This window comes from Salvelinus namaycush, chromosome 34 (genome assembly GCF_016432855.1).
Source record: "Salvelinus namaycush isolate Seneca chromosome 34, SaNama_1.0, whole genome shotgun sequence".
NCBI classification, from domain to species: Eukaryota; Metazoa; Chordata; class Actinopteri; order Salmoniformes; family Salmonidae; genus Salvelinus; species Salvelinus namaycush.
In genome coordinates, this window is record NC_052340.1 from 12469869 (window position 1) to 12497864 (window position 27996).

The 27996-nt window shown below is 43.9% G+C and overlaps 1 protein-coding gene across 2 annotated transcripts; it reads right to left on the reverse strand.

Annotated features, from left to right (window-relative positions):
* Positions 1 to 1191: 1191 nt before the first annotated feature.
* LOC120028561 (serine/threonine-protein kinase PAK 4-like) lies at positions 1192 to 27996 on the reverse strand. Of its 2 annotated transcripts, none has more exons than XM_038973754.1 (10): positions 27867 to 27996; positions 8205 to 8426; positions 7459 to 7682; positions 6905 to 7337; positions 6319 to 6768; positions 5893 to 6026; positions 4949 to 5075; positions 2446 to 2571; positions 2224 to 2358; positions 1192 to 2128 (listed from the first exon to the last, which is right to left on the reverse strand). In XM_038973754.1, exons 2-10 carry the CDS (start codon positions 8403 to 8405, stop codon positions 1973 to 1975), a joined length of 1986 nt encoding a protein of 661 aa, XP_038829682.1. In that variant the 5' UTR covers positions 8406 to 8426; positions 27867 to 27996; the 3' UTR covers positions 1192 to 1972. The 2 variants fall into 2 exon arrangements, with proteins under 2 accessions (XP_038829682.1, XP_038829681.1); XM_038973753.1 differs by lacking the exon at positions 27867 to 27996 and adding an exon at positions 12630 to 12914.

Here is a 27996-nt window from a genome sequence, read left to right on the forward strand (position 1 = left end):
TGATGTTCTAAGTCCACCACAATGCTTAAACCACATCAGGAGATCACTTTCGAGGTCTGTGAAAAATCAAAGACATTTATATTTTTGGCTGTAGTGTACACCAGCCAATAGACTTGTTTGGTTATCTGTGTTTCTGTAGCGTGTGATTGCAGTCTGCTGAACAATTATTATTATTTTATTTTTTTAGAAGACGGTGATTATTAGCATCATTGCTAACGGCTACACAAAGTGGTAGACAAACGTGCACTCAGACAGGGGCATTACCATGCCTTTGCTTCTGAAAGTTTAAGGAAAATCCAAATCACTGATGCAATTTGTTAATGTCTTATAATAATCTTGGCTAAAAACTACATTTTCAAATACATTTAGTTGATTTCCTACCAAAGTTCAATAAATGTTTTAATATTATTGAATTCCGTTTTAATATCTGGATTTGTGATTCCACCCGCATAGACTTTTGTAGGGCCCTGCATGAAGTGTGTGTGGGTGATTGTGGTGAGTGTTTACTATTTGAGTTTGCATCTGTGGGTCTGTTTTCTGCCATACAGTTCCTGTCATTGCTACATTGTGGATAAGAGTTCAGTTCTAGCATCTGTTGCACACTTCATTTAGCTAAGCGCGGATTTTCACCTTGTGTGTCCGTTTCCTGTTCTAATAAGCCCTTAAAGCTGGGATCCTTATCCAAAATGGTGAAAGTCACGTCCATTTGCGATATTACAACAAAGTAGTAACTGCAAACACCCCCCACCTCATTGCACACACGATAGAAGAGGACAATATTTTCTGCTTTGTTTTTTTTACCATGCTGCGCGATGCCTCCTCAGCTCGGCATCAAAAAAATAACGGTGGTGGGGCAGCCGGTGGCACTGTTTCCCCCTACTGCAGATTCCATCTTTAAACACAGAGCCAGTTTGTGGCTCAGCACTACATTCACATAGTCCAGAACCATTGTCCAGACTGGCCAGGTCAGGCATTTAAGAAATGAATCATTAGAAAAATGACAAAAAATATACTTTCTGTATATACAGGTGTGTGTGTGTGTGGGGGGGGGGGGGGCTTTCATAAGGGTTGTCACTACTATAAACTAACAGCTGAGGTCTACAGCAGCAGATCGAGGGGTTACAGGGAGCACAATCTACATTGCTAAATTCCTGAAGTATAAATACGCCTTTAGAAAAAAACTGCTGAAACTGCCTTGATGTTCAATTTATCATGATATTCTATTAAACACAGGTATATTAAAAGAAACAAATTATCTTGTAATAAAAAATAATTTAAAAAAAACTATATGATATATTGGAATCAACCAGGAGTGCAGCTTCTATCTCAGAACAGTGCTTCAAATCTCACTGTAACCCCCCCAAAAATAATCACAAAATAGAGAAAACAAAGCGGATATATCTATGTTACAAGAAAAATAAAGAAAATAATCTAAAACACAACTCCAGTGTCTACTTTTGCTTAGTGTTTGTAACAGGAACCAAGTGTTTACTTTCATTAAAAAAATACTTCGATGCATCATGTGGTAAGAGAAAAGCATGGTCCTCCTTCAGTAGTCTTTTCTGATGTCCTGTCTATTGGAATAGAGTTGAGTCTGGGCCATGTAGTGAGGAAGTCCTGTAGTGTGGAAGCATGGTTCATCCCTTCAGCTAGGATGCTAACAGTGTTTTTTGTGAGTCACCCCAGCAGCACTTTCCAAGCCTCATTCTGCACCAAACCGCTCAAGCTATACATCCTTGTAGTGTCAAAATCTTTTCTCCCACAGGAAAAGGGACAGCGCTCCTTTTCATTTCAAAAGGTTATTTAAAAAAAAATATTGACCAGTAAAAATGCTAATATGAGCTGGGCAGTGTTTCTCCGCTGCCCCCCACCAACCTCCTCGCTCCAGAACAGTGTGAGTCCGAGGTGTGAGCTTGGGGAGTTGAGGGTCCATGTGACTACTCCTTAGTGGGCGAGAGGTCTCCGCTCGCTCTCATCTCATGCGGTTCTGCCTCATGAGAGGCACAATGCAGGAGGGCGGGCCAGCCTTGCTCAGGAAGGGGTGCTTGAGTAGCTCATTGGCTGAGGCCCTCTGGGTGGGGTCTCGCACCAACAATTTGTCCAGGAAGCCCTTGAGGAGAGGAGAAACCTGGGAAAATAACACCAAAGGATGACTATCAATTTCAAAATGTTGAATAACAGGGCCTTGTGTGAGAGAGAGGCTCTTTGTAGTGTGCCTAGTACCTTGTGTAAGTTCTTGAGTTTGGGTGGTAGGTTGTCACGGATCATCTTCATAGCTTTGAGGGGGGGCTCATTGAAATAGGGGGGCTCTCCGTCCACCATCTCGATCACCATCACCCCCAAGGACCAGATGTCCACCTACGGGGTAGAATATTGATCACACAGTGATCAGCGATAGTTTCGAATTATAATGCATGCACACAGACACAACTAACTGGACATTACCTCAGGCCCATAGGGCAGTCGTGAGATGAGCTCTGGGGCCATCCAGTACGGTGTGCCCACCAGGGACTTGCGCCGCTGGACCTCTTTCGACACCTGGGCGCAGAAGCCAAAGTCTGACAGCTTCACCTGGGATGGGCATAGAGGAAAGGGTCAGAGTTTTTAATGAATTATTTACGGGGGGGAAAACAGGCATTCTAAAAATACTGCCATCTTTACAAACGACTAAATGACAGACTTTTCAGCTGACACGGACGTTGTGTGTTATAGATTGACAGGCTTAACTCTTAGCGTACCACAAACATTCCTCTATCTAGCAATGTGCTGCTTTACAGTATTACACATCACAGTAGAACACCTCCCAGTTTTCTGAGAAAACCTTTGCAATGCCTGGGTGGATAAATATCCTGTCTGCCAATGGTGACCTCTGAAGAACAGGGCTCACTGACTACAGCATGCTTTGAATTGGTAAGGGGAAATGTGAATACACACAAACTCGCGCAAGCACACACACACACTCTTCTGCCGAGAATCAGCTGAGGGTAACTGTCTACACTTCCCCTTGGGTCAACCACAATAAGAGCTAAGCACAGCCCTTAGCATGCCAACCATGACAGCTACAAGTGACTTCAGGGGGCTTCAGGTTGACACTTGGGCTCAATAAAAGATCAAACGGTTGTATCTACAAACTGTTGTCGGGTAACGTAAGATCTAAATTAACAGCGTGAGCTTCAAGCCCTCCATTACCTCTCATACTGTATATTACAATACTTTGGGAACAAACATGACTGCAGCAAGTTCCTCTTTTCCCATATCCTAATTTTCACAGCTGGTTTCATATCGTTTCGATATGTAAATGAGATAGCCTGTTATGACTGGGTGGTATGGGGAGGGTTGTCACGATACCAGTAACCCCAATACTCGGAAGTATATCATGGCAAAGAAACAAAACATGAATCAGACATTCTGTTGGATACACAGAGCCTTCTTTTGTCACTCAGAGTCACATGAGTTATTTTCCAAAGCTAGGCCTATATCACACAATATTTTATATCATACAGCAGGTTTTTCAAGGACCATAGAGGTCAGTCTATTTCGTGTTTTCTTCTTTTGCCATGGAAAATTATCATATCATTGTGTATGAAGCAGGGTTGGGGTGAGTGAGGTGTACATACGCCAGTCTTATAATTGTCTATGAGGGAGGTGGTGATGTAGGGTTGGGGTCAAATAGCAAAAAAAACAACCCACGACTGAAACTTACGTCGATCTCAGATCAATTGTCTGGGGACAAGTTAACCTCCCTTTCATGTAAGAAAGTCATGACCATCATGTTTGACCAATTCTAGTCCCCTTGCTTAGGTTCCTACCTGGGATCATTTTTATGTAGAAGTACTGAGAAGCTCAGTTATGGTGACTTTTTGAAAGGACATTCTACTCCAAAATTAATGAAAACATGATGCAGACACCAGCTGAAATATAATTTCTATCGCCTAAAATGGGCCAAATAACATATTGGAAAAATGTTAGTTATTTTAACATATTGGACCATGTCCATATAACCTATGCATGGTCTATATTATCAGATGTGCTATTAGCAAGAAGCATTATCACCTGTAGCCCAACTGATAAAGCATAGTGGCTATAAAATGTACATAGGCTGAAGCATTGGGTTTGTCCTTCTGCATTCACCCTATTGGACACAACATCCTGATTGTTATTAATTATTATTATTTTATTAGAAATACATATAAATTAAAATTCACCATTAGTGTCATTGCCCTTGTAAGATGACTATGCCCATTTAAGTGGTCTGTTGCACAGCTGCCCCTAAACCATGCTTGAAACTAAGTGTAAAACTGCATTTGTAAAACTATGCCACGCGCGATTAAAGGAGTAGAGAAATAAAAGTGGGAGCAATGTAAAACCGGGATATTAGTCTTAAAAAATAAAGTATAAAATAAAAAAAGGCCAGTACTGCTTTCAAAATACATTTCCCAAAACTGATTTCAAAAGTGTTTCCCGCTATTGCATTAAGAATTGCTGTGCATTGACTGCTTGTCAGAATACGTTTCCCTCCTACGGCTCTCGCAACTTGAATGTGCCTCGAGAGGAATATAGTATCTAGCATAGAACACATAAGATCAAGACGACTAGGTAACTATTCTACTATGGGGTTGTTGTATTTTGTTTTAATTACAATTCTACATGGGAAAATAGTAGCAGTGGAAAGTTCCATCCTGAGTGATAAAGTAGAGGTTTTGAATGACTTTGCCAGCCGCTACAATAGGCTACACAGCGCCGTCGGAGCTGAGCGCTGCTGCGGTGCGCATTAAAGAATGTCAGTTCAGTGCACACAGCTTAACAGAGAAAATTAAATATTTGAGAAGAAACTTATTTGGGAATATATTTAACAGAACAGACATGGCCCGGCCCGGCCCACCCCCCATATATGAAGGAAATCCAATGCAGTCACAGAACTTTAACCTCTGAATTCAGGTATACGTACTCTGCCGTCGTGGGTGAGCAAGATGGAGTCACTCTTGATGTCCCTGTGGATGACACCCTGGGTGTGCAGCACTGACAGAGCCTTCAGCACAGACAGGCACACTGTGGCTATCTGCTCCTCATTCATCCTGGACACACACACACACACACAGGTCATTAGCACTCAGAGCTGACAGAGAAATAACATCTCACACTACAGGTTGCATTGCAGTGACATGAGGGTGTAGCCATTCGACACTACCACCTAGTGGTGAAACATAACTAAACAAAAAACTTAAGAGTGGTTATTTTTTATTTAACTAGGCAAGTCAGTTAAGAACAAATTCTTATTTACAATGAGGGCCTACACCGGCCAAACCCGGACGAAGCAGGGCCAATTGTGCGCCGTCCTATGGGACACCCAATCACAGCCAGTTGTGATACAGCCGATACGGCCGGCTGTGATGCAGTGCCTTAGACCGCTGCGCCACTTGGGAGCCCTTACCATTGCTTGTACTGTAAAAACAGCTACGATATGAGCAGTTGAACACTATATGACTAGTATGAAACACAGACATCTTAAATCTAATCACCATAGCCCAGGGCTGCCCATGGCCCTTCCTTGAGATCTACCGTCCTGTAGGTTCAGTCCAAATCTATTTAACACACCTGATTCTGCTCACCAAGACCTTAACTAGCTGAATCAGGTATGTTATGTTAGGGTTGGACTGAAAACCTGCAGGACGGTATAGTTCCAGGAAAAGGGTGGGCAGCCCTACCATAGTCTATAGTCCTGCTGGTCAGTTGTCAGAGCAGCAGATCAACGGTCATTGCTATCCGGGATCCTTGGTACATCCAACTCTGACATCACCCCATTGAAGTTGAAATTTAAAATAGTTGGGGTTTAGGCTATGGAAATCCCAAGGATGCCAGATAGCACTAAACCGCAGATCAACAGATAAGCACCTGGTGTGTGTGACAATGTCAGTCAGAGCCCCTCCCTCCAGGAACTCCATGACGACCCAGAGTTCATCTCCCACCAGGTAGCTGTTGTACATCTCCACCACGTTGTCATGGTGATAGTCCCGCATGATCACCACCTGAAGAGCACAGGAACCAGCGTTACTAAGGAGACCGTGGGCAATTACACGGCACATGACATCACTCATTACACCACTGCAAAGATATGCATGAACCGCACCCCCCCATGCAGGACAAATCTTTCAAACGTTAGCAAATCAGCTCTGTAATAGCCACTATAAAAGATTATGGATCACAAAACTAATAGCTTATAAATTCATTATACTGTATTCCCTGAACATCAAAAATCTTAAAGACCTTCATCATCTCAATTGCATTCTGTTCAAGTCAATACAGGCCGTAAAACCCCACCTCATTGAATAGCAGCTCCCGGCGCTGCTGCTTGCGCAGGTCCATCTTCTTGACAGCCACCAGTTTGCCGGTGCTCTTGACGGTGGCAATGCACACAATGCCGGTGGAGCCCTCTCCGATCTTGATGTAGTGGTCCAGGTAGGTGCGCGGGTCACCCGGGTCCACCACCATCTGCAGCGCGGCACGGAACTGTTCATGGGACACCCGCTGGGGCTCCCTCTGGGGCGATAGGGCCTGCTGTGGTGGTAAGGCAGGGGCCGGGGGGCGGGGAACGGGAGCCTTCTGCTGCTGGTGGCCGTGGGGGGGCTCAGGGCCCAGGACAGGGTGGGAGGTGTGGTGGGGGTCTCCTCGTAGCTGGCCCTTCTGTGGTGCTTTTCCCCCGTCTCGGCTGGAGGCACTAGAAGGACCGTTGTGTGGCGGTGCTTCGTGTGGTCTGGCTGGCTTCAGCTCCTAGAAGGGAGAGAAAATGACACTGTATGAACAACACTTATGTCAGAGGTCTGTTAAAGACATGCGATAGAACATTAGCGGCACTGGTTTCCATATCTCCCAATGTCCTGGTGTTCTCCTAGCAGCCTGTCAGTACCTGGCTGGTGGGGCTCCTTCCTCCTTCACTGTCAGCGCGGGGGTAGGTGTTGAACGGCCTGCTGCTCTGCTGTGCTGTTTTTATCACCCCCTCTGTGACAGGCAGGTTAGGCATACGGATGTTGGGCCCCGAGAGAGGCCTCTTATCCCGGGGCGACTGGGGGCTGCCGTCCCTGCCCGTGTAGCTGGACTTAGGCCTCTTGTCGCTGGGCCCGTCCCTGCGGACTACCTGGTCGTGGTGGTCCAGTGGGTCCATGTCACTGGGCTTTGGCGGGGGAGGGGGTGGGCCGGGACGCTCCCTCTCTCGGTGCCTGCTGCTTGGTTCCTGGCCCCGGGGCTGCTGCTGTGGCCTGCCGTCCTCTCGCTGAGAGCGGGGTACCCGCTGGGGCTGCCGGGGGTCTCCACCAGCTAACTGGTCCGGCCTGGGCCGCTCCCTAGTGCAACAGAGAAACGGTAAACAGGTTACATCTCTCTGGAGTGGTGGAAACATTTCTTCAGAGCCATTTTACAGCTGAGATCTGAATACCCCGTGGGCCCCTACTGCCGACACTGTACCTGTCTCTGATGTCTCCATAGTGATCTGGGTGGTGGTGTGGCCGGTGTGCCAGGTCCCCGTTCTCATGGCCTCCTCCCCCCGAGGACCCGGAGTCTCTGCGGGGCTGGATAGGGGGGCTGCCTCGCCTCAGGGAGTTGGAGCGGGTCACCGACATGGTGTCAAACTCATCCAGCAGCCATGTCAGCGAGCCGTCCACAGCGATCTTACTACCCCGCACTATGGTCTACAGGAGGGAGAGGCAGAGACACCAAGTAAGTATGGTTTGAGATCAGACCAGTCAGGACAAGAGAGACTTCCTGGACTGTCACAGCTTCATTCTGAAAAGAGATATGATGACCGGCAGATTCTATTTTCAGTGATGTCTTTCGCCTTCACTGCGTTTATTGTTCAGGAAAGAAGACAATCATGTTTACTGTTTAGGTTCTGTAGATTCAGACTGTGATCCAAATCTGACGTACAGTAAGCTGAGACAGCTACAGTTCTGTGCCCTTTCCCATGGCCTACACACTTAAGGCAACAAAGCCGAAACGTCTGTGTACGCTATCCCTGATCAAGTGAAAATAACTTTAAAAAACATTGAAAATTAAGTAAGAGTCATGTGACATCTTCGAGTGCATGACTCATTACAGCTTTTTACCATGGCATTCTCTCAAATTACAACAGAGAATGCCACTACAGTGAAAATATCACTTCATGTTTGTGACACGCCCCTTTCCTCCCACATCCCATTTTGATGACCCCTGACCTTGCGGGGCTCCACCGTGGTGATGACGGTGACGTCGATGAAGGGCTTGGGCCTCTTGGCCGTGTCCTCGATCAGAGACTGCCATTGCCGCGGCAGCCCCACAAACTTCTGTTCCTGCTCGTCAAAGTCTGTGTGCACGCGGTGCTCGAAGTTGGAGGGTGCCGAGATCTGGACACGGGGCTTCTTCTTCTTAGTGAACATGGCGGCAGCTGGGCATCAGACCTGGAACACAGAGAGGAGAACAGGGATGTATTCAATAGTGCACAGCGGGGTAAACTGTAGCAAAACATTTTGCAAGGAAAAACAGTTTGCAACTAAAAAAAACAAGTTTCTTATGTGACAATTCCAGGTGGCTCCCTTCCCTCTACGGTCTGTTTGCTTCCGTTTGTTTCCAAAATAATACACGCCAGGAATGACTTGGGAACAGCGTTAAACACATCAGCAGTTCATCATTGATAATACCAAGGAAGTCCTGTTTCTTTTCAATAGAGCTGAGAGGCTAACGCATGAAAACTTGATCTGTCATGTGGCCACTGACACACTTCAGACTATAGAGCTGAAAACCTTTTCGTGTAGACTGACATAATCACACAGTGAATATCCTTTGGCAAATGCACAGAGAGAGAGAGATACAATCAGAGTACACAACCGTGTATGTAACTTCGACAAGTTGACATTAGAATATGACAGTATAATTTATAGGGACATCTCCCATAAAGACAAATACCTTATACAAGTAGCAGCCACTTTCTTCAGAGCCAAAACATTTATTAGTCAGGTAAGTATTACTCCGAGGTGAGCACAAGGCCCCCAGAAAAATGACTTCCCCTTTCCTTCACAAGCACATTTTCCCACTATCTTATTTCTCTACGCTCAAACATTCTGGATTCCTTCTCTTGCTTTAGATAGAGGCAGCTCTCCCTGAATCCAAACACTGTGCTGCCTGCCTGCGATATGCTGCCCGTTCGTGTCCACGGTCCAAGACCCACCCAAGCTGCAGGGAAGGGGTGCTTGGCGAGGGGATGAGGGATACCACCTGACTGGCCCAAAAAGCAGAACTGACTCAGTGAGTGTTTGAAGTGTAATGGGATCATCCACCCATCTGCACAAACCTGTACAAAGGGCCAGAGAGGAGGTCAACACGGGCCTTCCATTAACTATTTAAAAGCCACCATTGCTGGTCAGAGTTGAACGACTAAGTCAGCATGATGACTAAATCAAATGTAACAAATAAGGCGGCTGCTACTGACAGTACCGGTAGATGATTTATTTGCGTCGAAAAACTGCTAGAGGGGCCTCCCGAGTGACGCAGCGATCTAAGGTACTGTATCACAGATCCGGGTTTGATCCCAGGCTGTAGCACAACCGGCCGTGATCGGGGGTCCCATAGGGAGGCGCACAATTGGCCCAGCGCTGTCCGGGTTAGGGGAGGGTTTGGCCGGGGGGGGGGGGGGGGCTTTACTTGGCTCTTCGCGCTCTAGCGAGTCCTTGTGGCGGGCCGGGCGCCGGCAGGCTGACTTCTGTGGTCAGTTGAACGGTGTTTCCTCCAACACATTGGTGCGGCTGGCTTCCGAATTAAGCGGGCGGGTGTTAAGGAGCGCGGTTTGGCTGGTAATGTTTCGGAGGACCCATGACTCGACCTTCGCCTCCCGAGCCCATTGGGGAGTTGCAGCGATGAAAAAATAAAAAAGGTTAGTTGAGTTTACAAAAACTGACTGAATGGGAAACATACGGAGCAGCAACCACAGAGCCCCACATAACTGAATCTTGCTGACAGACTTGTAAAGTGGTTTGCTGAAGTATTCGGTTGCTCCTCTGAAACCCTGCCTTAGTGGAGCCAAGCAACAAAGGGGGAAATAGTTTAACACAGCCAAGGAAAAATGATTATTCAATGTCAGACGGTTTTTTGGGCCAACAGCAACTGCTGAGATGACAAAAACATGTCCAAACTGATATTCAATAATTCTGAGTCAGAGAGACTGACAGAATTGAGTTGCATTATGATCTGGTTGACAACTTGGGTGTCATGAAAACAGCAATAACATGGCATAGGCTTAGGATAAGTGACTGAATGAAAGCGGAAAGCACCACAAACCACATGGTGGAGCTCAGGCTGCAGCCTGCAGGCAGTGCACCGGTGAGACAGGTTTGAACAGGTGAGGCCCAGCTGTGAGTGACGCAGCAGCAGGTGTAGTAGCACCTCCCCCAGAACACAGACCTCTCTCTTCCGTGTTGTACACTTCCCCCTACAAAGCAGGTAGCAGGGGAAGAGAGATTCAAGTGTCCATGCACTGACTAGACAGACAGTTACAAGACAGAAAATAAGATGCCCCTGGGAGACCAACAGATGCACACATTTTCAACTATAACTGTGCCAATTTATCATTTCCATTTTCTTCTTCCAGTCTGTCAGGAAAGCGGTCATAAAGCCTAGCTTGTATAACTACCATTCATTGATAATTTCCCTCTGTGTATGAAGAGAGTAGAGCTGCAACCACCCACGCAGTGAAGGAAAAAACGGTGCCGTTCACGACACACTATCCCGTTTATGGAGTCTCTCACATTAGCATACTATTATGCACCGGTGAGCAGTAAGAAAGGCACTTCAGTGGCAGCGTAGACCCAGATGGGTCATGGCCAAAGAGCTACTGTCTGTCCAAGCACAAGGGGTGGTCCACCAGACTCCAGGCACAGCCATGGGTGTCAACTTTGTGCTGTAGCAACGCAAAACACTTCATTTGAGCTCTGTGATGGGTTAATGCGGGGCTCTCAGTCAAAGTAGTTAACATCAAAACAATTGTGCTCAGGGCAGGCCCACTGGAGGATAAACCGTAAGGCATGACTGACGAGGCGGCCATTCAAAAGGTAAGCCCCTCATCATTCAGACTGCACTGTCACCACACAGATCCAGACAACGGCACCTCTAGTCGTCAATTGCCTTATTCTGTTAACTCAAATGGTTTTCCTCTGTCCCATTTACGCATACCATTTTACAAGGACTACACTTGAAGGTTAAAGGATATGTAAACATCTCAAAACCAAAAATAGATTTAGGTGATGACTTATTTCCAGGAAGGCTTTTTAAAGAGAACCTGTATGAGTCATAGCTAATCACTATTCCAAATGCACGCATGTCAAATATAGTAAGAACACACACCTATATTGTATAGTACAACACATGCATGCCTTTGACATGAAAATGAATCAGGTTAACTATTTTCATTGCATTTCTATCGGCAATGTTCAGTGTGTTGCATTCCCTCCTGATTGCAAATGCAGTAGGTTGTGTCATCGCGGACACTATGCAGGGTTCAGAGGTGACAAAATGAGGTCACATCTTCAGGGATTTGTCTCACCTTGTCCTGCATCCCTCTGCCTGTAGCAATCATCATTCTGTCAACTTATCATGATGTAGCTTAGCCTAGATGTTTGTGGGCATGCTCCACTGTCGCACCCTTTCATTTGAAGTTTAGCCTACTGCCCCGTGATGAGTCAGAAATGCTAACTAACAGAATTCTACCCTCTAACTGAGGTTCCCTGATTTAGGAAGTGCAGTGGAAACAGTGTGACCTTGGAGCCGACCCAGATTCCAGCCAGAGTGCTTCTTATCAAGACTTGCCTATCTGTTGTTGTTTAACAAGCCTGGTGTTAGGGTGCAATTTGCAGCAAAACAAACGAGGATAGGTCTGTGAGCAATTACGGTAAATGTAGGAATTAAGAAAAGAGTACCAGTTTCCCATCCACAAGCACGTGGGCTACAAGCAGTGACTATACTGACAGTGTCAGATCCAACTAAATAACTACTACACCATTGGTTTCATTACCTTGTTATGCTTTCTTTAGTGTCAAACATTACGTTAGGCTATAGCTTGCAAAAACACTACCAAAAGAGAAACCATGGTCTGAAAAATATCGTTACTTCACGGTGTAGCCTACCTCCCTCAATTTCATGAGCGTAATCCCGTTGTTTCTTATCACTTTGACAGTTGTTTACATGTGAAACAGCACTAGGGAAGTAGTCTCATGATCGTATAGCAAAATAAAACTAAAACAACAGACATGATGAGCAGGTTTACGAACCAAACGTCAGATGGGAGAAAATAAATACCAGAATTCCACATGCTGGTGGTAAAGATTATGTGTAGCTTAATGTGTAGTGAGAAATCACTGCGTTTATTACTCATGTAATGGCTGTACATAGAGCATTTGTTGGATTTGACCGCTATAATAACGTGTTTCAAGTTGATTTGAGGCTAATCTTATGAGTGAGATTTGACCTCAGAAATACAAATATACATTCTGCAGTGGAGATAAACTTCTCACGGTCGAGAAGCATATTATCTTAAATTATATTCGATATTTTGACGTAAGAATGACTATGAAAACAATGATTAACGACAGTAAAACTGCCTTTGATTTACTCACCAGAATGTCTATCCAACGCGATACAATACACCTGATACCATTTCACGATCACGCATGAGAACAAGGAAGAAAATTAACCCAGGCAGCCTCGCTCTGTGAGGAAAGACTCTCCAAAGTGAGATCAATTAGTTATTTCCGCAGCGTTTCAAATAGGTAAAGAGCTGCTGTTAGTGCACACGCCGTATTTATACAAAATGTACGTTTATGATAAAACGACTTATGAATAACTTCCGAAATAGAACTGTAAACCTCTAAAATCAATGTTGTCGCATTCCGATGGTTTCACTAACGCGGGCCAGTATCATGACGTCACCGGGAAACAGGGGTAAAATGAGAGTCACGTCTGACTCATTCAAATCCCGGAACGCCCACTGCCTGCGGTGTCTGTTCAATGATCAGTCTTGGTCTTCTTCCTAGTCATTATGATTGTTATGTAATCTATTATATGACACGACCAAGCTGAAAGCTTGACCTAGGCACATCAGGGGGAAACAGGAATGTTCAACTACTGGTAAATACTAATGTACTCGCTTATTTGTTATAGCACTGTCTTATCAATACTTTAACGGCATCTTGTGAAATACCCAGAGTGACTGCTAATTTGAACAGGATTGTCTGCGGATGAACACAAGCAACCAGCGAAGAGAAAGGCCTCGGAACAAAAACATGCACTGTAGCTTCCTCCATCAAAACTGTTCATAGTGTAAGCAAATGTTGTCAAATTATAATGTTGAAGCAAATTACTAATCTTTTTGACAAGATCCCATGACTGTCATCATAATGAGTTGCTGCTAATGTGCTGGGGAACACACACACACATATATATATATATATATAAAATATTATTGTCACATACACATATACAAAAGTATGTGGACACCCCTTCAAATGAGTGGATTAGGCTATTTCAGCCACACCCATTGCTGACAGGTGTATAAAAATCGAGCACACAGCCATGCAATCTCCATAGACAAACATGGGCAGTAGAATGGCCTTTCTGAAGAGCTTAATGACTTTCAACGTGAAACAGTCATAGGATGCCACCTTTCCAACAAGTCAGTTAATCACATTTCTGCCCTGCTAGAGGTGCCCCAATCAACTAAGTGCTGTTATTGTGAATGGAAACATCTAGGAGCAACAACGGCTTAACTGCGAAGTGTTAGGCCACAAGCTCTGAACGGGACTGCCGAGTGCTGAAGCGCATAAAAAACATCTGTCCTCAGTTGCAACTCTCACTACTGAGTTCCCAACTGCCTCTGGACACAACGTCAGCACAATAACTGTTAGTCTGGAGCTTTATGAAATATACAAGCCTAAGATCACCATGCGCAATGCCAAGGGTCGGCTGGAGTGATGTAAAGCTCGCCACCATTGGACTCTGGAGCAGTGTAAACGCGTTCTCTGGCATGATGAATCACGCTTCACCATCTGGCAGATGGATGCCAGGAGAACGCTACCTGCCCGAGTGCATAGTGCCAACTGTAAAGTTTGGTGGAGGAGGAATAATGTTCTGGGGCTGTTTTTCATGGTCCGGGCTAGGTCCCTTAGTTCCAGTGAAGGGAAATCATAATGCAGTTTGGAACTCTGTAGTGAAGCCACTAATTTGAAGGGGTGTCCACACACTTTTGTATATAGTGTATTCAGACCCCTTGACTTGAGTTTGTTACATTACAGCCTTATGCTAAAAATGTATGAATTCGTTTTTTACCCTCAATCTTCACACAAAACCCCATAATGACAAAGCAAAAACACATTTAGAGATTTTGGCAAATTTTCAAATATAAAAACAGATACCTTACTGAAATTAGGAACTTAATTTGCAAATGAGGCAGTACGGAATACATAATTACAGTAATTTAACCCAATTTAAGGTAGGGTGGTCATTATTAACAGATCTTCATGCCTTATGCAAAACTGAAGAGTTTAACAATTTGAAACAATTTATGAACTTAGAAAATGTTACTTTATGCAAATATGCAATGCATTCTGAAAGTATTCCGACCCCTTGACTTTTTCCACAATTTGTTACGTTACAGCCTTATTCTAAAATTGATTAAATTGTTTTCTTCATCAATCTACACACAATACCCCACAATGACAAAGCAAATCCAGGTTTAGAATTTTTTGCAAATTTATTAAAAATAAATAACTGATCACATTTACTTAAGTATTAATATGTTTTACACAGTACTTTGTTGAAGCACCTTTGGCAGCTATTACAGCCTCGAGTCTTCTTTGGTATGATGCTACAAGCATGGCACACCTGTATTTGGGGAGTTTCTCCCATTTTTCTCTGCATATCCTCTCAAGCTCTGTCAGGTTAGGTGGGTAGCATTGCTGCACAGGTATTTTCAGGACTCTCCAGAGATGTTCGATCGGGTTTAAGTCCAGGCTCTAGCTGGGCCACTAATGGACATTGAGACTTGTTCCGAAGCCACTCCTGCGTTGTCTTGGCTGTGTGCTTAGGGTCGTTCTTCTGTTGGAAGGTGAACCTTCGCCCCAGTCCAAGGTCCTGGAGCAGGTTTTCATTAAGGATCTCTCTGTACTTTGCTCCGTTCATCTTTCCCTCGATTCTGACTAGTCTCCCGGTCCCTGCCGCTGAAAAACATTGCCACAGCATGATGCTGCCACCATGCTTCACCGTAGGGATGGTGCCAGGTTTCCTCCAGACGTGACGCTTGGCATTTAGGCCAAAGAGCTCAATCTTGGTGCCTTTTGGCAAATTCCAAGTGGGCTGTCATGTGGCTTCTGTCTGGCCACTCTCCCATACAGGCCTGATTGGTGGAGTGCTGCAGAGATGGTTGTCCTTCTAGAGGGTTCTCCCATTTCCACAGAGCAACTCTGGAGTTCTGTCAGAGTGACCATCGGGTTCTTGGTTACCTTCCTGACCAAGGCCCTTATCCCCCGATTGCTCAGTTTTGGGCCAGGGGGGCCAGCTCTAGTTAGTCTTGGTGGTTCCAAACTTCTTCCATTTACGAGTGGAGGCCACTGTTCTTGGGGACCTTCAATGCTGTAGAAATGTTTTTGGTACCCTTCCCCAGATCTGTACCTCGACACAATCCTGTCTCTGAGCTCTACGGACAATTCCTTCGATGGCATGCTTTTTGCTCTGACATGCACTGTCAACTGTGGGACCTTTTTATATAGGCAGGTGTGTGCCTTTCCAAATCATGTCCAGTCAATTGAATTTACCACAGGTGGACTCCAATCAAGCTGTAGAAACACTTCAAGGATGATCAATGGAAACAGGATGCACCTGAGCTCAATTTCGAGTCTCATAGCAAAGGGTCTGAATACTTATTTGTAAAATTTCACTCTGGGTGAGTGGTTTCCTGTTTGCTATTCATTGACTACAGCTCAGCATTCAACACCATAGTACCCTCAAATCTCATCACTAAACTAAGGATCCTGGGACTAAACACCTCCCTCTGCAACTGGATTCTGAACTTCCTGACGGGCCGCCCCCTGGTGGTGAAGGTAGGTAGCAACATCTGCCACGCTGATCCTCAACACTGGAGCTCCCCAGGGGTGCGTGCTCAGTCCCCTCCTGTACTCCCTGTTCACCCACGACTGCATGGCCAGGCACGACTCCAACACCATCATTAAGTTTGCAGACGACACAACAGTGGTAGGCCTGATCACCGACAACAACGAGACAGTCTATAAGGAGGTCAGAGACCTGGCCGGGTGGTGCCAGAATAACAACCTATCCCTCAACGTAACCAAGACTAAGGAGATGATTGTGGACTACAGGAAAAGGAGGACCGAGCATGCCCCCATTCTCATCGATGGGGCTGTAGTGGAGCAGGTTGAGAGCTTCAAGTTCCTTGGTGTCCACATCAACAACAAACTAGAATGGTCCAAACACACCAAGACAGTCGTGAAGAGGGCACGACAAAAGAGGGCACGAAAAAGATTTGGCATGGGTCCTGAGATCCTCAAAAGGTTCTACAGCTGCAACATCGAGAGCATCCTGACTGGTTGCATCACTGCCTGGTACGGCAATTGCTCGGCCTCTGACCGCAAGGCACTACAGAGGGTAGTGCGTACGGCCCAGTACATCCAGGACCTCTACACCAGGCGGTGTCAGAGAAAGGCCCTAAAAATTGTCAAAGACCCCGGCCACCCCAGTCAGACTGTTCTCTCTACTACCGCATAGCAAGCGGTACCAGAGTGCCAAGTCTAGGACAAAAAGACTTCTCAACAGTTTTTACCCCCAAGCCATAAGACTCCTGAACAGGTAATCAAATGGCTACTCGGACTATTTGCATTGTGTGCCCCCCCCAACCCCTCTTTTACGCTGCTGCTACTCTCTGTTTATCATATGCATAGTCACTTTAACTATACATTCATGTACATACTACCTCAATTGGGCCGACCAACCAGTGCTCCCGCACATTGGCTAACCGGGCTATCTGCATTGTGTCCCGCCACCCCCCCTTTTACGCTACTGCTACTCTCTGTTCATCATATATGCATAGTCACTTTAACCATATCTACATGTACATACTACCTCAATCAGCCTGACTAACCGGTGTCTGTATGTAGCCTCGCTACTTTTATAGCCTGTCTTTTTACTGTCGTTTTATTTCTTTACCTACCTATTGTTCACCTAATACCTTTTTTGCACTATTGGTTAGTAAGTAAGCATTTCACTGTAAAGTCTACACCTGTTGTATTCGGCGCACGTGACAACTTTGATTTGAAAATGTAACTTCTGTGTTCTACAGCAACCCTGAAAATGTCATAACAATATGACCACTATCTTAAGATATTGGACTAAATGTGCTGAAATTAAGAATTCAGACAGGTGATTTGGTGCCTTTTTGACAAGGGATTACCATTTACCTGTCCGTGACCTTTTTGACCTTTTCTGATCATGTGAAAATAAGATCTCAGCAATGGTAAATCATAACCTCATAAACTAAAGTGTTCTGTGTTCCTGATAAGCTGCTCTATAACATGGAATACAAAGTATAACACCAGAAAAAACATTATCATTTTGAAGGGGCAATCGTCTACATTGGGTGTACAATTTTCTATTATTTAATCTGCAGTTATTCTTCTGCTATCTATTGTTACCAATAACATTTACATGTTTAAAGTATCTTCTGATTACAATTATTGTGTCTCCTCTTAACTAAATGCAATCTATTAGATTCCAAAATGTATGTAGGTATATCTAGCTGTCCGATAACACATTCTGCACTTTGTAAAAACCCAGATTGCATTGAGTAAATGTTGGAAATAGATCTTGGTTTCTTTCTAAACCTAGCAATGTGAATGCAGAGGACTCAGGCCAAAAAATATGCTAAGTGAACTGTCAAAAGAGTTGAATCCGCATTTCACACTGCCCTAACACATCTGGACAAGAGGAATACCTATGTAAGAATGCTGTTCATTGACTACAGCTCAGCATTTAACACCATAGTACCCTCCAAACTCGTCATTAAGCTTGAGACCCTGGGTCTCGACCCCGCCCTGTGCAACTGGGTCCTGGACTTCCTGACGGGCCGCCCCCAGGTGGTGAGGATAGGTAACATCTCCACCCCGCTGATCCTCAACACTGGGGCCCCGCAAGGGTGCGTTCTCAGCCCTCTCCTGTACACCCATGATTGCGTGGTCATGCACGCCTCCAACTCAATCATCAAGTTTGCAGACGACACTACAGTGGTCGGCTTGATTACCAACAACGACGAGACGGCCTATAGGGAGGAGGTGAGGGCCCTCGGAGTGTGGGGTCAGGAAAATAACCTCACACTCAATGTCAACAAAACTAAGGAGATGATCGTGGACTTCATGAAACAGCAGAGGGAGCAGCTCCCTATCCACATCGAGGGGACAGTAGTGGAGAAGGTGGAAAGTTTTAGGTTCCTCGGAGTACACATCACGGACAAACTGAAATGGTCCACCCACACAGACAGCGTGGTGAAGAAGGCGCAGCAGGAGGCTGAAGAAATTCAGCTTGTCACCAAAAACAATCACAAACTTTTACAGATGCACAATCGAGAGCATCCTGTCGGGCTGCATCATCGCATGGTACGGCAACTGCTCCGCCCACAACCGTAAGGCTCTCCAGAGGGTAGTGAGGTCTGCACAACGCATCACCGGGGGCAAACTAACTGCCCCCCAGGACACCTACACCACCCGATGTCACAGGAAGGCCAAAATGATCATCAAGGACAACAACCACCCGAGCCACTGCCTGTTCACCTCGCTATCATCCAGAAGGCGAGGTCAGTACAGGTGCATCAAAGCGGGGACCGAGAGACTGAAAAACAGCTTCTATCTCAAGGTCATCAGACTGTTAAACAGCCATCACTAACATTGAGTGGCTGCCAACATACTGACTCAACTCTAGCCACTTTTAATAATGGAAAAATTGATGTAATAAATGTAACACTAGCCACTTTAAACAATGCCACTTTATATGTTTACATACCCTACATTACTCATCTCATATGTATATACTGTACTCTATACCATCTACTGCATCTTGCCTATGCCGTTCGGCCATCACTCATTCATATATTTTTATGTACATATTCTTATTCATTCCTTTACACTTGTGTGTATAAGGTAGTTGTTGTGAAATTGTTAGGTTAGATTACTTGTTAGATATTACTGCATGGTTGGAACTAGAAGCACAAGCATTTCGCTACACTCGCATTAACATCTGCTAACCATGTGTATGTGACAAATAAAATTTGATTTGATTTAATATATTGTTGTCTCTACCATCTTGCCCTTTGTGCTGTTGTCTTTGCCCAATAATGTTTGTACAATGTTTTGTTGCTACCATGCTGTGTTGTCATGTGTTGCTGCCTTGCTATGTTGTCTTAGGTCTCTTTATGTTGTGTTGTTTCTTGTCGTGATGTGTGTTTTGTCATATTTTATTTTTAATCCCAGCTCCCATCCCCGCAGGAGGCCTTTTGGTAGACTGTCATTGTAAATAAGAATTGGTTCTTAACTGACTTGCCTAGTTAAATAAATAAATGGCATGGGGTAGTGTGGATACAAAGAGAACAGTTCTCTATATGGAAAAAAACAACAACAATGCAATGTGAATGGGGCTTGACATGTCAGATACTAACCAATCCAGAAGCTGGGTTCAAACAAAGCCCTTGCTGCCTTAGCCAATCCATGCAGACTTTCAGGTCTGGCTGAGGAATGTGGAAAGGTCAATGATAAGAGGGAATGTGAGCTTCCACTGGGATACGGGTCAGTCGGTTCAAAGTGCTTTGATAGCCAACACTACATTTGAAATAATCTGTCTGTCTGGACTTTGACAGTCAGAGAGAAGGGCCTCCCTAAAATTCTCATAAATACAAGCTGTCACATAGGTCAAGAAAAAGAGAGAACTATGAGATTAATTTCCTAAGCTTCCAGCTTGCAACTCAATAGTCATAATAATTGTTCTCTTTAGTTGAGCCTAAAGCACACTGCAGAGGTTGACAAGCCAGGCTTTCATTGCATAACGACTCGGGTGCTATTCAAACATCTTGTCAAACTACGCTAACAAGCATGTTTGACATATCAAGCTATGCTAATTCAGTTGAGAAACAAAACAATGACATTTCAAATTAGGAGAGTTCATGTTAACTGAATCGGTCAATCAAGTTAAAGGTAGAGTCAGCGATTCATTAACAAAACAACAGTATCGGGCTGACCTCCACAACAACTAAGAGGAACAAGAGTGGGGCTAAACTCCTCTGCTGTCTTTGTCCAGCTGCGGTCACGTTGTAGCTTAGTGAAGCGGACCCATGCACATGCTCAGCTACTCTGAGTGTGCATAATCTCGCATTGCATTCATTTACAATATCTGCAGCTTGTGGTAACGTCACACCACGGAGTCTCAATTTTAACATGTGATCGTAACAAAACTGTCCCTTCCACCCAGTCTGTCTGCAGTTGATGCCGAGCCAACCTTAAACAAGCCCAAAAGGTTGACTCATACAATGTGATGACAAACTTGCCAGGTGACAAGGAAGAGGAAGTAATGAATTATGCAACTGCTATGAGAGTTGTGTTGCGAGAGATATGTCACAGTATGTAATTGTGCTGCTGGGCCCAGGAACTAGTTGGCTTGACTAGAGTCCTCGGTGTCCTGATTTGTGTCACTTTTGTCCCAGCTAACACACCTAATAATAATCATGACCTTCAGTTTAGAATGCAATTAGTTTAAATCAGCCGTGTTTGCTACAGATGGGGAAAAAGTGACACCACTCCGGCCCCTCGAGGACTGGAGTTATCCATTCCTACTCTAACCCTCCATCTCTTCAGCTCAAACAACAAACCACACAAAGCCTAGCAGCCCATGGAGGGCTGCACCTCAACGTCCACACATCAAAAAGGACCTGGGAGAAATCACAGCAAACAGTAGAGATTAAAAAATAAACCAAACTCTTCAACCAACAGCCTCCAATTTCAAAGAAGCTCCGTTTGGGGGGGTGAACATAGATGTATGAATCTTACACACTGTAATTGGCAAGGTAATGTTTCCGTGCTTAGCCCTGTAATTAGCCTATGGTATGTTACCATCATCAAAACAATTATGAAGTCATACTGTCAAGCACTTGTATGATCACATGTAAATAGAGGTAAAAGTGGGCCCCCTAGGCTAATATCTATCTTGTGCAGAGCAGCTTGGAAAGTTTGGTGTGAAATAGAAAAATAAATGGATGACATTAGTATCAAAATGGCAGTCAACGCCGTCTTTGCTCAGTCTGCACATTCAGTGTAGTATTTTTCATGCGTACAGTGGCAGGGCCTATTCACCGGCAGGAACAAAAACACTGCCTCATTCACTTAGAATATTCCAGGGTTATGCGGCAGGTAGCCTAGTGGTTGGAGCGTTGGGCCAGTAACCGAAAAGTTGCTGGATCTAATCCCCGAGCTGACAAGGTAAAAATCTGTAATTCTGCCCCTGAATAAGGCAGTTAAGCCACTGTTCCCCGGTAGGCCGTCATTGTAAATAAGTATGTGTTCTGACTTGCCTAGTTAAATAAAGGTTAAATAAAATAAATATGCCTGCATAATGCAACAGCACCTTTTTTCTTGTTTTGCAACCACAATTCATTATTATATTCTCTCATTGTGCAACAGTTAAAGCAGAGGGGAAATGTGGCCAGCCCATTACCCACAATCCCCCGCCAAGCTGTGTACACAAGAACTTTCTATTACCAGGCAAGCAGGTCCTAGCTTGATTGTGGACCTCGCTGATTGAAGCGATTACACATTGCAAACATGGAAAACAATTCACTGTACTGTGTGTAGCCTATAGTCTACTACACTGAGCCTATATTACAGTCAGCATGACCTACACAGACAGGGCTTTGTTTAAGAGAAATAGATGACAAGAGTTTCTTGATGCCATCACTCTTACCCACACAGTGACATATCAGCCTTATCTGAAAACAATGCCAGCCAGCTGCAATCGCTGCTTAAAGGAAATATGAAACTGAAATGCAGAGTATGATAATGTGAAGCCAGGGCTGAAGAGATGACCAGTCCACACCACACATTCAGGACTACAGCATAATATCCTCTGATCACTCTCCCCCTCAGTGAGACTAAGTTGATCCGAAGAGAGTGAGGTAGAACTCAGAAAGCGAGACAGGAATGTGCGAGCGAGAGAGCGAAGCGCCACTGATGAGAAAGTGAGTCCATTAGATTCTGTGTCTTATATAACTATAATCTGAGAGAGAAAGTGAGTTAAAGACTCAACGAGGGATTGACTGTCTAGTTGAAAGTTGGAAAGTGAGACGCCTCCCTGGGTCAGATGAAAGCACTTTAATAGCCAAATAGTGAGGCATGATGTGAAAACACAGCAGTAGCTGTGCTAAAGCCCTTCAAATGAAAAGCTGACTCCACCTTTCGCCTGGGGCGGAGGGGAGAGAGAGGGCTCCTAAAAAAATATATAATATGTAGGCCTAGAGGGTGTGGAATAGTAGTGGGAGGAAAAAAAGCAAAGCACATCATTATAGGCTAGCCTACATTACTTTGGTAGTTGAAATGAGAAGATGTCACACATAATGGCCCTGAACATCTGTACATACACTGGAAGTCTGGTTTTAGGACTAGTCTAGGCCCTACATGTTGTGTGGATGAGTTAAACCTGAACATGTTCCTAAGTGGTCTACGAACATGACCAATGAATGCACGTAGGCCGTCCTCTATAAAATCAGCACTAGAGGCTACTTGATGCCTTCCATTTTTCCCCCGAATCCTCTACTGGAAACGATTTATACAGCTGTGTTTTTCTCCCATATGGAGGCAGCCTTAGGGCTCAGATCAAAAGAACGACAACATGCCGTCCGTGATCATGTGAACCCAGTGTGGCCTCTGATCTAGGGTCTCTCAACTACAACTTCACACTGCCGCCCCACTCCACTCTCTGTTCTCTACTAAAAAGGGGATTTATGCAGGCAGGAAAAAAGGAAAATGAGAAATGGAGTTAATTGAATCCTCCTGGTAGAAAGAGTTACAATTGTAAGCCTAACTATCGGTGAACTGAATGGTCTAGACATAACCACCCCCCAAAAATAAATGTGAGAGCACAGAGCAGTAATAAAATGGCTTTTCTACTAACTACCAGCGGAAGCATAGGCCAGGCGTCCTTTGGTCTCAATTAGAGGTTGACCGATTAATATTTCAAGTTTTCATAACAATCGGTAATCGGCATTTTTGGACGCCAATTATAGACGATTACGGCCGATTACATTGCATTCCACAAGGAAACTGCGTGGCAGGCTGACCACCTTGTTACGTGAGTGCAGCAAGGAGCCAAGGTTAGTTGCTAGCTAGCATTAAAAACGTATCTTATAAAAAACAATCAATCTTCACATAATCACTAGTTAACTACACATGGTTGATGATATTACTAGGTTAACTAGCTTGTCCTGCATTCCATATAATCAATGCGGTGCCTGTTAATTTATCATCGAATCACAACCTACTTCGCAAAACGGGTGATGATTTAACAAAAGCACAATCGTTGCACAAATGTACCTAGCCATAAACATCAATGCCTTTCTTAAAATCAATACACAGAAGTATATATATATATTTTTTTAAACCTGCATATTTAGTTAAAAGAAATTCATGTTAGCAGGCAATATTAACTAGGAATATTGTGTCACTTCTCTTGCGTTCATTGCATGCAGAGACAGGGTATATGCAACAGTTTGGGCCGCCTGGCTCGTTGCAAACTAATTTGCCAGAATTTTACATAATTATGACATAACATTGAAGGTTGTGCAATGTAACAGCAATATTTAGACTTAGATTTGCCACCCGTTAGATGAAATACGGAACGGTTCCCTATTTCACTGAAAGAATAAACGTTTTGTTTTCAAAATGAGAGTTTCCGGATTTTACCATATTAAATGACCAAAGGCTCGTATTTCTGTGTTCATTATATTATAATTAAATCTATGATTTGATATTTGATAGAGCAGTCTGACTGAGCGGTGGTAGGCAGCAGCAGGCTTATAAGCATTCATTCAAACTTTACTGCGTTTGCCAGCAGCTCTTAGCAATGCTTGAAGCACAGCACTGTATGACTTCAAGCCTATCAACTACCGAGATTAGGCTGGCAATACTATAGTGCCTATAAGAACATCCACTAGTCAAGGTATATGAAATACATATGATATAGAGATAAATAGTCGACGCGTCATAATTCCTATATTAACTACAACCTAAAACTTAACTGGGAATATTGAACCACCAGCATTCATATGTTCTGAGCAAGGAACTTAAACGTTAGCTTTTTACATGGCACATATTGCACTTCTACTTTTTTCTCCAACACTGTGTTTTTGCATTATTTAAACCAAATTGAGCATGTTATATTATTTATTTGAGACTAAATAGATTTTACGTATTATATTAAGTTAAAATAAGTGTTCATTCAGTATTGCTGTAATTGTCATTATTACACACACATATATATTATATATAAAAATAAATAAATCGGCCGATTAAATCGGTATTGGCTTTATTTGGTCCTCCAATAATCGGTATCGGTGTAGAAAAATCATAATCGGTCGACCTCTAGTCTCTATGTGATTTAAAGAATTTGTTTCCTATTTTATTTGCTTCCATTCCACAACTCTCAGAATTCATGGGGGAAAATTAGCCTATGACACACAAAAATGCTTATCAGAAATGTGTTGGTTCTGATAAATAGCCACATATCCCAGTGGTTTTGGGTAAACAAACTAAAAACACTGTTTCTGGACAGCGTGTAGATACCCTGTCAATCTCCTAACACAAAACTGGGAAGAGCTTAATAACTTGACACAGACTAGGTGGGGGAACACACTAGTCATGACTATTCCAAAACCCCTTACAGCTTATCACTGCGTCTGTTGATCTCTAACATCCATCCCTAACAAACAGTGGTGGTACAGAGCTGTTGGGGTGACTGGGTGTAGTGTAGGTATTTGTTTGGGTAGAGTGCAGGGGTTCCGTCTGTGTGACCCTCAGCAGCACTCAGACATGCCAGGAATGTGTGGAGTGCCCGGCACTGATCGCACAACCCTGCTTACTTGCACCCTGTCACACCAGCACTAAACATTTATCAGCTGCCAAGTCTCCAAAAGTAAGGATGGAAAGAGAGAGTGGTTGTCTACACTTGACACTTACATGCAACTTCTGCTATCAGAATACGAAGATAGCATTGAAATGTCGCTTTGGGGTGTGATGGGTGTTCAGAGCCGGCTGACCATCTCAGGACGTGGTCAGGGATGCATTGTGTGCGGATTTCTCCTCAGTCTAGACGCAATCCGGCTACCGAAAGCGCATACAGTGGGCGACATCATCAGCACTCCTCCCACAAGTATCCAAAATAAACTCATGTTTTGGGACCAAGAGACACCTTCTCACTATAACGTTATAGGAAATACATACCTAGCGTGTGAGGAACATGTTTGCTGGCCTCAAATGCTAGCCAGCTAGCTAATACTTTGAATAAATACTTTTTGTTTGGCTAGAGTTACGCTAACCAGTTTGCAATCCCTTTAGTGTTATTTGCTAGTTTGCTGGCTAGCTACAAAGATGGCTAGTTAGCTAGAGTAGCTGGCTAGTTAGCTAGAGTAGTTAGCTAATGCCATCAGTTGTTGTGTTATCATATGTTGCCTATTCCACCATTTGTGGAATTCATACTGACATCTGTATATAGCACAGGAAAAGGGAATAAGGACACGGTAGACATATTTAAATGTAGCAGCATGAGACGTTCAGAATTCCATGATCAGAACTCTATGATCAGAATACAAAAGCTTCATGAACTGTCAAGTCGAGAGAGAGGAGAGGAGAGGAGTGTGTGTTCAGGATTAGAGTTGTAACGTAAACTCACCCCATTCCGTACAAATGTGCGCAACCGCAACATTCAAACGAGGCTACAAAGAAAACTAATGGGACTGTAGCGAATGTGTTGACTTCAAAATCGGGGGTGTGAACTAGGTTTCTATTCAAGCGTTGATCGACATGGTAATGGCTCTATAGTATGAAAGAAAAGTTGAAAAAAACGGACCCTCCGTTACATGTCATGTCGTAACGTACAGCACGCATAAAGCAACTATTTCTGTCTTACAATCTCTCTCCACCAGGTGTAGCACTTCTCTCATTGTTTAAAAACAAGAAATGGACAGTGATGGGGGTAAGGGGGATACCTAGTCATTTTTTGCGTCATCATTGCATGCGATCATCATTCTCAAAGCCGTTGTTTACTTCATAAATCACTTTAGCACCGCCCTAAAAACCGACTCAAATTCGACACAAACCTTCAAATAGGTATGTAATGACACATTATATAAACTCTTTATAGTGTTTTATTTACATTTTAGAGGCAATAAGGTGATAAGTTGGACAGATCGAGTGAAAAAAAGCAATTTTCCCACACAACATCTCTCCTTCTCACTATCACGCATTAGTTTTGCTTCCCCACCCGCCATTTTTTTAAAGACCCGACGGGGCTCATTGCCTGCTTGAATTATGCAGAAACGGGCAGCGTTTAGGTCATGTAATTGATTCTGTTGGAAAGGGGAGAAATTGCGCTTTACAATGGTATTGACATTACAGTTGATCTGGAAGTATTACGTTTTTGGGGTGCTAAAATAAGGGCAATTGTACGGACCAAGGCGATGTACGAGTTTACATTACAGGGCTAGAGTTCAGGATTTCATAGATGAGATAAATAATAATAATTTGGTGGGTGCTTACATGTGTACTATTTTACACAGATCCCTGGCCGAGAGTGGGGTCACGGCCAGGGATCAGTCATTATTGATGGCGACCCTGGAGCAATTAGGGTTAAGTGCCTTACTCAAGGGCACAGAGATTTTTCACCTAGTCGGCTCGGGGATTCAAACCAGCGAACGGTTACCTGCTGCCTGGTTCTGCTTACAAGAAAGAGTAAATAAGGCCATAATACAAGGCCTGAATTCTTCAGTAGAGCAGAAAGCTAGATTAGACTGCAGCTAACATCAAAGGTCTCTGGATAGAACCTCAATTTTGACTTTCCAAACAAAGTAATTGCTCCTCCCGAGTCCAATTTTGTGTTATTGACTGTACTTTAGTTTATCCCACGTGTAACTTTGTGTTTTTTTGTCGTACTGCTTTGCTTTATCTTGGCCAGGTCGCAGTTGTAAATGAGAACTTGTTCTCAACTGGCCTACCTGGTAAAATAAATGTGAAATAAATAAACTACAGCACAGACTACACACATCACTTAGCTCCCCTAGGGCGTTTGAATAGTTAGATCAAGCTAGCAAAATCATTGTTTCTCAGCATAACAGCTACTTTGAGGTATACGGTTTCTACCTATAGCAGTGGATTACTAGCATACTTTAACCAATGTAATGTTTGTTAGTTTACCAGTTGGATTTGTCAACTCACTAAGCTAATTTACAGGTTCTTATTGGCCGATAACGTTAGCTAGCTGCTATATTTTTACAATGAAAGAGTAGACTAACGTTAGCTCGTGACTCATTTCACTGAGTTTCAAGACCCATTATGAATGACTTTATATTGCATAAAGTTACTCTTATTCTAGACAAGTTCGTTTTTGGTTCACTAGCCAAACAAACTCATTCTAGCTAGCAACTAGCTAGCTAGTATTAATGGTAGCAAGTTGCTAACGTAGCTAGCTAAACTTAGTTTAGATAGCTAACGTTAAGTCAGTAGGCATAGCTGGATGAATGAAAGACAAATGATTCGTGTCATAATTACCTTAAATTTCCTTCGTGCACCGCTAAAATTGATAAAGTGGATAAATAGTTTATTGATTCGCTTAATAAAAGAAGCTGCCCAAAACTCTGTAATATTAGCCGAAGTCTCACTTTCCCGTCGTCATATTGAG